Source organism: Rattus norvegicus, chromosome 10 (assembly GCF_021556685.1).
Source record: "Rattus norvegicus strain SHRSP/BbbUtx chromosome 10, alternate assembly SHRSP_T2T, whole genome shotgun sequence".
Lineage (NCBI taxonomy): Eukaryota > Metazoa > Chordata > Mammalia > Rodentia > Muridae > Rattus > Rattus norvegicus.
In genome coordinates, this window is record NC_141543.1 from 60,309,656 (window position 1) to 60,320,932 (window position 11,277).

The following is an 11,277-nucleotide window of genomic DNA, read 5'->3' on the forward strand; positions in this document are numbered from 1 at the left end:
GGCTTGCAGGTCCCCATTCCCCAAAGCCTAAGATTCCCTTCCCACAACCTTCAGTTACACTGAACCCCAAAGAAGAGAAATCATGATTTATTCTCTTTAATATCCATTTAACATTTTGTCACAATAATAATAAAAATAGTATCTTTTCAAAATCCACAGGGATCCAGGGAGGAGCTTGTCTCCATCTCTTTCCCCTCACATTTGGGAACTTCTGGCCTAGTCCCAGGTTCTTTGGCTTCCTGCCACCAGGTCCAGCCTATCTTGATGCCTGATGCACATAGTCAGTAAAAACAGGGTCCCAGGGTTGGGGCGGGGTAGTCGGGTACGTGGGGGCTTTGGGAGCTCGTGAGGCGGGCAGCTGTGGTGGGGTGGGAGGTTACAGAAGAACGGGAATATGTCTGTGGAATGGAAAACATGTCATCAAGCCCTGGCTGCCTTGGAAGAGAGGACAGGACTGGAGCAAGGAACAGCTAGAGGGTGGAGGAGTGGGCGTGGGGTGGGGAGGTGCTGTGGTGCTCTGGGAGCTGTTAGGTTAAAGTTTAAAGAACCTGGGAGAGCAGGACCCCTCAGTGAACTTGAAAGAGTCCAAAGTAGGTAAGGAAGGGGGCAGCCTTAAGATGAGCCCAGGGGAGGGTACGGATCCGAAGGGAAGACCCTGGCCGCAGAGGCAACAGCCCAGACACCTGGCACAGACGGAGCTGGGGCCCAGGAGAGCTCGCTGCTGTGGCTGAGAATTCTTCCAGGCAGCGCAGGGCCAGCACACCATTCACCAGCAAGTCCAGCTTCAGGTAGACTGCCTTCCCCTCATCAAAGTGCACCTGGAGCAGAGAGAAACCAGCAAAATCCAGACCTCTGCCTGCCCTCATCGAAATCCAGGCATCTTCCTTCATGAAACCCAGGTTCTCCCACTCCCACCCATTCCTTGCCAAGCCTTCCTCCCCTTAGCCATCGCTCTACCCATGGAGCCCAGGGCTTACCTGACAGTACAGGTAGTAGAGCCCAGCCCTGATGACCGTAAATTCCCCAATCTGGCGGTCATAGCGCAGAGGGCTGGAGCTGTTGATTTTGGTCTCTTCCCAGCCACTCACTGTCCCATCCACACCTGGATAGGGGATGTGTAGGGATAAGTAGAAGCCCTTTACCAGACTCCCCCACACTCCCTAAGAATCCATCAAGTTTACATATTTGTGAGGTACAACCTACCCCGAAGGGTATCAGTGGCCCAGAGTATAGGTGGAGCCATGCCATTATGGTACAAGAAGTGACTAGAAGGTATTGTGTGAGGAGACCTAACGTATATGACCAGGGCGCTTCAGGGCTTCTGAGGGGATAGAAGAGCAGTGCTGTAAGAGAGAGGCTGGGGTTTTCACATCTATCTCATCAACATGGTTTGTGTCTTGAACATATAAGATGCATGTGCATGTTTGTGTGTACATCATTTGAGTCGATTAAAAATGAGTGACGGGGGCTGGAGAGATGGCTCAGAGGTTAAAAGCACTGACTGTTCTTCCAGAGGTTCTGAGTTCAATTCCCAGCAACCACATGGTGGCTCACAACCATCTTAATAGGATCCAATGCCCTCTTCTGGTGTGTCTGAAGACAGCAACAGTGTACTCATACATAAAAATAAATAAATAAATTTAAAAAAAAAAATGAGTGACGGGCCACAGGCTCACTGGCTATGAGTTTAAAACTTCCTATACAAATAGGAATATACGTAGCATCAATGGTGTACGCCTCTAATCCCAGCACTTGGGAGGCAGAGGCAAGCAGATCTCTGTGAGTCTGAGGCCAGCTTGGTCTTAGAGCAAGTTCCAGAAGAGCCAAGAATACACAGAGAACGCTGGTCACAAAACAAAACAAAGTAACATTTAGTGCCCATCAGCAAATGAACAGATGAGCAAACACTGCAGTCCTATCTACTGGGCCTCACTCTGCTATAAAAGGAATAAAGAAGTTTCTTGCCACCAGGTGGACAAGCCTTAAACATACTGTGCTAAGTGAAAGAACCATGCGCCATAGTCTCCCAAGCACAGGAACTGCCTGGAAAAGTAGTTTATAGAGACAGCAAGTGGGCAGGTGATTGCCCAAGGCTAGCCCTGATGGGACTATGGTGTGATGGCTAAAGGATACATGGCTTCTTCTTCTCTTTTTATTACTATTATTTTTGGCACAGTCTCACGTAGCTCAGGCTAGCCTTAAACTTGCTGTGCAGTTGAGGATGAACTTGAATTCCTTATGCTACCTTGCAAGTGCTGAGATTATGGGTGTGTGCCACTTTATGAGGCTTGGCCTTGTGGGGTTTTGTTTGTGATAGGATCTCTCTCTGTAGTCTTAGCTGTTCTGATTGTCCACTATATTGACCAAGCTAGTCTCTAACTCACAGAGACTGACCTCCACCTGCCTCTGCCTCCTAATGCTGGGATTAAAGGTGAGAGCCATATTTTGTGGTGATTAACGGCTTGTACTTTAGAGTGTACTTTAGTCACGGCAGACTAAGAGCACAGAGTTGCACAGGCGGGCAGACTGCATGGAATGTGAAATCTGTCTTAATAGAGCTATTACCAGAGCTGTACCGGGGAAAGGGCTGGGCGTGCAGCTCAGTGGTAAAGTGCTTAGCTAGTACGCCTAGGACTCTAAATTCTGTCACCACAACACACACAAGAAGAAATCCCTAGAACTAGTGTAGTTGAAAACTGGAAAGAAAGCCAGGCATGGTGATACATGCCTTTGACCCCAGCACTTGGGAGTCAGAAACAGATAGATCTCTGAGTTCAAGGCCAGCCTGGTCTACAGAGCAAGTTCCAAAGCAGCCAGGGCTACACAGAAACACCCTGTCTCAAAACAAACAAGAAAGAGAGAGAGAGAGAGAGAGAGAGAGAAAGAGAGAGAGAGAGAGAGAGGGAGGGAGGGAGGAAGGAAGGAAGGAAAAGGAAGTAGTAGGCATGGAACTCTGAGTCCATGACCTCCCAGACCCTAAGGCTGTCAACAGCCCAAGCTCACCAACTCTCACTCCTACATCCCTGCCTCCCACCATCCAAGCCTTCTTCCTGACTCCCACCATGCACCAAGCTCCTTCTCCCTTTATTATGGACTTCCCTTCCCACCCCAACTCCAGATCCCGACCTCGGGATCTCTTCTCTTCCTGACAATGATTTCTAGTTTGTCCTGCAGGAGCAGCAGATGTGATGGAACAGGTCTATAATCTGACTCTGAGAAAGTTCGTTTCTGAGTTCACAGCCAACCCATGGTTCCATACTGAGACCTTGTCTTAAAACAAAGCAAAATAAAACAAGTAAACAGACCCAGGCATGCTCATCCCTGACTTCCCTTCCTGTTCTCCAGCAGTCAGCAGAACACGAACTCTGTGTTTATCCCCCTGCAAGGGTAAGGGCAGCTGTCTTACTCACGTGACTGTGTTCCCAGCACTTGGAACTGGCCTCACCTAACTGAGGAATACCCGACAGTCCTCAGCCTCACTCACAGGCTTCCTGGGTCTCAGGCCTGACACTCCGTCACCCTCCTCAGCCCTCCCTCTCTGCCATCCCAGCTCTGCTCTTATCCTTTATTTCTTGTTGTTTGGTTGAAGACAAGGTCTCACTGTGTAGCCCTGGCTGCCACAGTACACTGCTTGGATTTTTTTTTAATTTTTGTATTTATTTATTATATATAAGTACACTGTAGCTGACTTCAGACACACCAGAAGAGGGCACCAGATCCCATTACAGATGGTTGTGAGCCACCATGTGGTTGCTGGGATTTGAACTCAGGACCTCTGGAAGAGCAGCCGGAGCTCTTAACCACTGAGCCACCTCTCCAGCCCCACTTCTTGGATTTTTTATTTTCCTGCCTCAGCCTTCAAGGTGCTGGAACCACTCTGCAACATCCTGCCTGGTTTTCCTGTCCCTTTCTCAAGGAACCTCTTTGGATTAGGGTGTGGCTCCTTGGTAGAGCACTTGTCTAGCTTGTGTATGGCCCCAGGTTTGTCTCCCCGTCCCCAATTACCCAGCCCATGCTCACTGGGGCGGCAGTGATTCTTCCTGGGCATTTCTGTTCCCATCTGAGTTAGCACGGCCATGTGTCAAACTTTAAGTTCAGCCTCCCCCCTCTATCCAAACTGGCCTGACCCTTTATCCAGAAGGGTGAAGACTCGCTCCACTATCCACATCCCACTTGCAGCCCACAGTCCCACCAGTCTCTCCAATACCCAAACCAAATTTACTCAGTGATAACTGTTTCCTACTGTTCCTGCCCCTGAAAAACAGCCGTGCCCTCTCCTCCCCTCCCTCCCCTCTAGTCCCCTTGGGAGTCCTCACTGTTTCCAATCTTGACTTTTCCAGTTTATTCCCCAAAGTATTAGAGCGTCTACTCCTTGTCTGCAGCTTCCTGCATTACCTTTGATGGATGGGTCATTGAAGAACAATCCCCTTTTTCTCTTTGTGACCTGCCATGTGTCTCCTGTAGTCTTCTACCCTCCCTATTTACTCTTACAAGTAGGTCCAACCTGCAGCCCTCGGGCCCCACGCATCCCAGGGTGCTAAAGACAGGATGCAATAGATCTGCAGAGGACATCATCACACCACAGTACTGAAGATCAATACCCCACATCTACAGAGCCCTTTTCCACCTCAGTCTCACTGAAACTCCTAACAACCTTCAGCCTCATCGGACTCTTGGAAACGCCTCGAATGTTTCCTGAGCTGTCTCCACCATACAATTAAGCTTTGAGGCCTACTAAGGCCTAAATGCTACTACCAGTGGGAATGAGTCCCTGACTCCACTATAAAATTGTCTTCCTGTGTGGTGCCATGTATCTCGGGCACCATTCTTGTCATCTAGCAATGTAATTACACATTTACAGACTGTCTGCTGTTCCTCTGCTGAATCCTTAAGCGAAGGAATGTGAGTGTGACTCACCATGGTCCGGCCCTGGGGAAATAGCAGGCTCCTGGTTGATGTATATTGGGTCAGTGAAGTAGTACTTGGGAAATCAACGGCCCAATAATGCCCAACTAATGATGCCCCAAACAAACGATCTCTCCCAAGGTGAAGAGAGCTAGCCTGGCCTTACTGAACAGACAGAGGAAAGAGGAGAGGGCATGCTGGGTGCAACAGGCTTAGGGCAAGGCTGCAGCCAAAGGACATGGTCTGTGCCTTGTAGAAACATCCCTTCCACCTTCAGGGCACCAGCCTGTGGGTAGCCTTATCCCTGCCCCAAGCGAGCCTCTCATGAAGACTTGTGCACCTAGGCAGGTCCTGGCTGGCTTTGAATGCCACCTCCACCACTTAGGTCTGCCATGACCCTGGGCGAGCTGACTATCCCTCACTTATTAGGTGTAGGTTACCCGGTGTCTTCCTTCTAAAGCAGCTGTGGGAATCGGATCGGTTTGAATGCCTACCAGCTAATCCCAGTGCCTACCCTGAAGGACAGAGATTTTCTTTGGCTTACATGCCTCTTTATCTACCAGCCACTTCTCTCGATCTTGCCGCCGTCTCCCATTCCCTTCTTCATGCTCTCTGCGCTCTGTCTACACTTCTAACCATAACCCTGAAGCCGCCCATTAAGGTCATCAACTGGTATTATGTCACTAAACCCAGTAGTCACATCTCTGTCTTTATGTCATGTGACCTCTCAGCTGCCTCTGCAGACAGCCACATCCTCCTGCCTGAAACTGTCTTCAGAGATCTCAGGGCACCGCCCTGCCTGAGATTCTTCCTTTCCCATCTCCTCGGCTGGCTTCCCCTTCTACCCAGCTTCATTCTTGGGGCGTCTCTCTTCCCTGGTGTCTCATCTCATCCTGTAGCTTTAAATAACAACCCCATGACCATTTCTCACCTAGCCTGGGCCAGCCTTACCCCCGGTGAAATCCGCTTTACTAACCATTCTCCCCATTTGTTCATTATTAGACACCCCCAAGTTAAGTAATCAACTTACACCCACTTCCCCCCCGGGCAATCCAGTCTTAGGAATGGCATTATCTTTCTCAGCTATTCAAGCCAGATATGAAGGCACCAGCCTGGAGTTCCAGCCACTAAAGAGGCTGAGGCAGGAGAATCACTTAAGCCCAGGAGTTTTAGAACAGCCGGAGTAGAGTGGCAAGGGCCCGCCTCAAAAACAGAAAACAAAGCATATAATATTCATGAATCCCCCGTTTCTCTTACTGTTTCCATCTAATGCACAGCAAGCCTTGCACCTCTAAGCTACATGTTGAAGCTCCAGTTCTCCCTTTATCTACTTAAGTGGGGTCCGAGCCACCCTCGTGTCCTGCCTCCAGGCCTTCACAGTGGACAGATGTCCAGGTGACGGAATAGCAAGTACAAAGTCCAGAAGAGGCGTACTAGGGCGCAGGAGTGTCCGCCCCACAAGTGCCAGGAAGTGAGGTTGAGGCCATAGCATGGAGAGACTGAAGCGAAGCGGAGAAGCAGTGGGATAGGAGGGCTTAGCGTGGTAACAGAGGTCGAACAAAGCAGGGAGGCAAGGTGATCGAGAACGGGGACGGGCAGAGCTGAGTCTGAGGTCCAAAGGTCATGGTGTCAAGTTGGGGGGCAGAGATGGGAGGGGCTAGAAACATTTGGAGAAATAATGACCACACAGCAAGAAAAACTACAGAACACAGAGAAAACAGGACCACAGGGGCTTCCAGGAGAAGCCTGAAGGTTGGAGGAGGAAGCTAGGGGCCACTGGTTTGGGAAGGGACCTATGTTCTTCGAGGGTGGGTTGGTTCTGCCTAGGATCCCATGCCAGGGTCACGGAAAGAACTTAAAGGACTTTTCTAAACTGGCTTCTGGGGTTCCTAGCATGGATGCAGGAAGGAAGAGGCTTGGGGGAGTGGGGCAGGTTCTGGGGTGGGAGATGCTCTGATGGGTCCAGGGAAAGCCGGGTGGGACTCACCTGCCTGTGCTCCATCCTGTCCTGGCTGTGGATGAACTGTATGACACAGGGAAGAGTTGGTGAGACTTGCCCTGCCCCTCTCCCACCATCCCTCCCTCCACAGCGGCCTACCTACCCTCATAATGGGCTGCAATAGCTCGGCGAGGCCGCGCCTTCCGGCCTTTAGAAACTAAAAATAAAGCAAGGGTTTATTGACAGATTAGCAGAGGGACCCAGGAGCTAACCCCCAGCCTCTCCCCCTGCTCAGGACCCTGGCAGTTATCCCAACTGCTGGATGCCACACCTTCAGCCTCATCCTCCTCCATCTACAGTGACAACATGACTTACATCCAAACTGGGATACTTCTGAGAGCAAGAGGTGGCCTTTAATTATCAACCACACTGGACTAGGGGTGCAGCTTAGTGGGAGAGTGTTTGCCTAGCATGCACAAGGCTCTGGAATCTAACTCTACCACCACACAGACACAGAAATACAGACAGACACACAGACATATGCAGATACAGACAGTCTCTCTCTCTCTCTCTCTCCCTCTTTCACACATACACACTGAGCAGGGAAACTTCATCCATTGAAACCACTGATTCATGGGAGTGTTTGTTTAGGGAAGCCGAAGCCTCAGACTTCACACCTTGTCCTGAGGAGAACTCCAGGAGTCTTTTTTAACTCCTGGTCATTTGTGGGGTCCACAGGTAGCAGCTCCATGTGACAAAATGAGCTTTAGAAAGTAGAGCCAAAATCCCTAGATCCCGTTCTCAACTCTCAACCACTTAGCTGTTTGACTCTGGGTCTCCTTCATGTGCCCTCCCTCAGTTTCTCTACAAAAATAATAGTTTTGTTGTTGTTGTCGTCGTCGTTGTTTTCTCTGCTCACTCCAGACTGTTGTGAAGAGCAAAGCAGCATGTGAACCAATGACTCTTGTTAAGACTGGGATACAGGGGTGGGTGCTCACCACTTCTTCGAGGCCGGACTAGTTGTTCCAGGAAAGGTACCACATCCTGGCTTTCCACTGTCTGGGGATTCAGTTCCTAGGGGAATTAAGGGCAGGGCTCAAACAGGACCTCCCAGAGATAAACAACCACAGAGTCTGTCAGAAGAACCATCAGCCAGTAACAGACACAAATCCTAGGGGTTGGCCAAATCTGGGAGTGAGGCTGGGTCCCCATCCCTTTGGAGAGACCAGACAGACTTTAATGCCCTCAGTCCCAATCAACAACGTGCACCCTACTGACATATCACACACACACACACACACACACACACACACACACACACACACACGTGCTCACGCATACACCAGGCAAACTTTAATGCCCTCAGTCCCAATCAACAACCTGCACCCTATTTACGTACCACACGTACACGCACACACACACACACACACACACACACACTTGCAGGCATGCACATACGCACAGGATCTCAGGGAGGTGGGGCAGAGACAGACAGCATGTATGCATATGTGATTCGTATCATTCATATAGCCTGTCTCTGGTGTCAGGCTCAGACCCCTCAGAGTCACCTCACAGCCAATCAGCACTTTTCACTCGGGTAGCACAACTCTTACCTTGGTAGAGTTACCTCCTTACATCCAGATCACCCTCGTTTATACCCCGACATACCCACGTGGGCTGGTTCAGTCCGCACACTCAGTCATAAACTAGTGTCAGCTGGAGTCTTCCAGCACACACAGCTCAATGCACACACCTCACACACAACTGTCACAGCCAACTAACACCTCAGCTCAGGCACAGCTTTCCATGCTGGCATCCTGTATGCAGCATCCACACCTACTCACAGGGGGCTCCCGGTGGTCCTCTGCTGTCAGCTCCTCCTGAGAAGGCTCCTGCTGGGAAGGAGGCAGCGTCACCTTGTCCTTCTCCTGACATCTCATCCTCCTCCACCCCTTCTCCGATCCCCTGGCCCTCTGCCCACCCGGCCCCCATCTGCTTCTCTGCATTTTCTGCTCCTAATGTGCCCAGAAAGGGGTATGCTGAGGGCCTCACCTGGGCAGACAGCGTTGCCCAGCTCCCCAGGCTGACCACGACCAGCAGGAGGCCAAGGCAGGCCAACGCCAGGCCCAGGCTCAGCACCAGCGGGGCCAGCAGGGCGGTGCCCGGCTCCCCCCGGCGCCCCCTCCGCCTCTGGCTCCGACGGGCGGCCATGGGGGCGGGGGGCTGTGCCTGCCTCACCGCCCCCCCATCCCGGGACCCGAGGGATGGGGAGGGGGAGCTGGTGGGCGGATCGGGCCAGGGGAGAGGGAGGGACCAGGGAAGCGGGCCGGAGGGGGGCGGATGAGGACAGGAAGCCGGACACTGTTTGTGTGATTAAACTCCAGCCTCCCCGGAGTGCTTTGCAAGAAAGAGGAGTCCTGTGCCCTGGCGCGTGCTAGCAGGCGACCGCAGTGGCACTCCAGACCAAGGCCTCTGAGGGCCAGTGAAAGCAGAAGTGGACAGGCATCCACCCAGGCCAGTGTGCCAGGGTGGCCCCGGGAACTCAGCACCGCCCCAGTATGTTGAGCCCTCCCACAGCCATCATTAATCATGAAAATGCCCCCAAAGGGCTTGCCTGCAGGGCGATCTGATGGAGGCAGTTTCTGAGTTGAAATTCCCTCTTCCAGAATTCTCTAACTTGTTTCAAGTCGGCAATAACTACCTCTTTCCCAGCGTAGGGTACTTTTTCAGATCATCCTGGGTTTCGGGGGTTTTTTGTTTCTGTTTTTGTTTGGTTTTGGTGTTTTTGAGACAGGGTTTCTCAGTGTAGTCCTGGCTGTCCTGGAACTCACTCTGTAGACCAGATTGGCCTCAAACTCAGAGACCCGCCTGCCTCTGTCTCCTGAGTACTGGGATTAATGCACTCAGGAGACAGGGATCACCACTTCGGCAATGAAGAATATTTTTTTAAAATTATGTATTTTATTTATATGAGTACACTGTTGCTATCTTCAGACACACCAGAAGAGGGCCTCAGATCCAATTACAGATGGTTGTGAACCACCATGTGGTTGCTGGCATTTGAATTTAGGACCTCTGGAAGAGTAGTCAGTGCTCTTAACCACTGAGCCATCTCTCCACCCAAGAATATTTTTTTAAAGCTAGTTTGTTAGGAAGCGCAAGGCCCTGGGTTCGGTCCCCAGCTCCGAAAAAAAGAACCAAAAAAAAAAAAAAAAAAAGCTAGTTTGTGACGTTGTCTTTGTGTGCTATATGCGGCTGCTTGAGCATGTGTGTACATAGAGGCCAGAGGTCTCACTAGCTCTCCACCTTGTTTTAGGAGAGATAGTGTAGTGACAATTCTGAAAAAAAATTTTTTTTTAAACAGAAATGTAAGAACGTATTTTCGTTTTAATCCCAGGTATGGGGATGTGAGGCTGCTTCAGAGTAGCTGACTGTGGTTTGCCTCGCGCTCTAGCAGAGGCGTGGTTTTGCCAGCTGCGGACAGTTTCTGCGATTGTGTGACTTAGAATTCTGGGAACTTTTCAGAGGGTCTATAAATGCTGGGGCCCCAGTGCAATAGGCAGAGTTGGTTGCTGTTGTGTGTTCAGGGGATTGGTCGTAGTTAGAGTTGTGCTCAAAGAAGAGAGGAAAGGAATTAGATTCCGAGATCCCTCCCCCTGTCCCCCAGCCCCCAATCCTTCTTAGCCTTACTTTGACTCATGGTTCTGTTCCAAGGTTGAAGGGCCACACTCAGTGATGGCCTTCCTGTTGCCAAAGTCCTAAGTAGCACAGAACATCACAGGGTGACAGAGAGAGAGAAAGCATGAGAGAAAGCATGAGAGTGGCCAAACTGGTTTTATGGCCAACACATTCTGAAGATAACCCACTAATTCGTTCATTGCGTAGATGGATTGATTAGGGTTGATTAATCTTCTATTAAGGGCAGAGCCCTATTCACCTCTCGACCAGGTCCCGACCCACCTCCCACTATCTCCTAGTGAGGATTAAATTCCAACATGAGTTTCAGAGGGACAAACCATATAAGGCCATAAAAGATGATATAAGTAAAATGTGTAAAAAGAAAAAAAAAAAAACCCAGGTAGAATTAAAGAATAAACGCATGACTGAGGTGAAAATAATTAAACTATAATAGAACAATAGTACTTAATTGATAAATACCAAAAAAAATTTTTTGCCATATTCTTCTTAGAATGACATATAGGTTTGAATGCATGGAGAGTTATGGCTTGGACATAAAGTATCTCCCAAAAGCTGGTACCCAATAAGATGTGCAAAAATAGGTTTTTGAGAAGTGGTTGGATCTTGAGGGACGATTGATGGATTCAAACTTTGATTTTTTTTTTTAACTTTAATATTTTTTAATTTTATGTGTGTGGGGGTGTTTGCCTGCATGTATGTCTGTGCACCACATACATGCAGTACCTATGGATGCC

The 11,277-nt window shown here is 50.0% G+C and overlaps 1 protein-coding gene across 2 annotated transcripts; it reads right to left on the reverse strand.

The window, feature by feature from the left end:
- Positions 1–71: 71 nt before the first annotated feature.
- On the reverse strand, positions 72–9,348 carry Tnfsf12 (TNF superfamily member 12). 2 transcript variants are annotated; one of them, NM_001001513.2, is made up of 7 exons: positions 8,897–9,348; positions 8,689–8,736; positions 7,843–7,918; positions 7,008–7,061; positions 6,893–6,928; positions 978–1,102; positions 72–818 (listed from the first exon to the last, which is right to left on the reverse strand). In NM_001001513.2, exons 1-7 carry the CDS (start codon positions 9,053–9,055, stop codon positions 567–569), a joined length of 750 nt encoding a protein of 249 aa, NP_001001513.2. In that variant the 5' UTR covers positions 9,056–9,348; the 3' UTR covers positions 72–566. The 2 variants fall into 2 exon arrangements, with proteins under 2 accessions (NP_001001513.2, XP_087429031.1); XM_087572905.1 differs by having other exon boundaries at positions 8,689–8,739; positions 8,897–9,131.
- Positions 9,349–11,277: the final 1,929 nt, after the last annotated feature.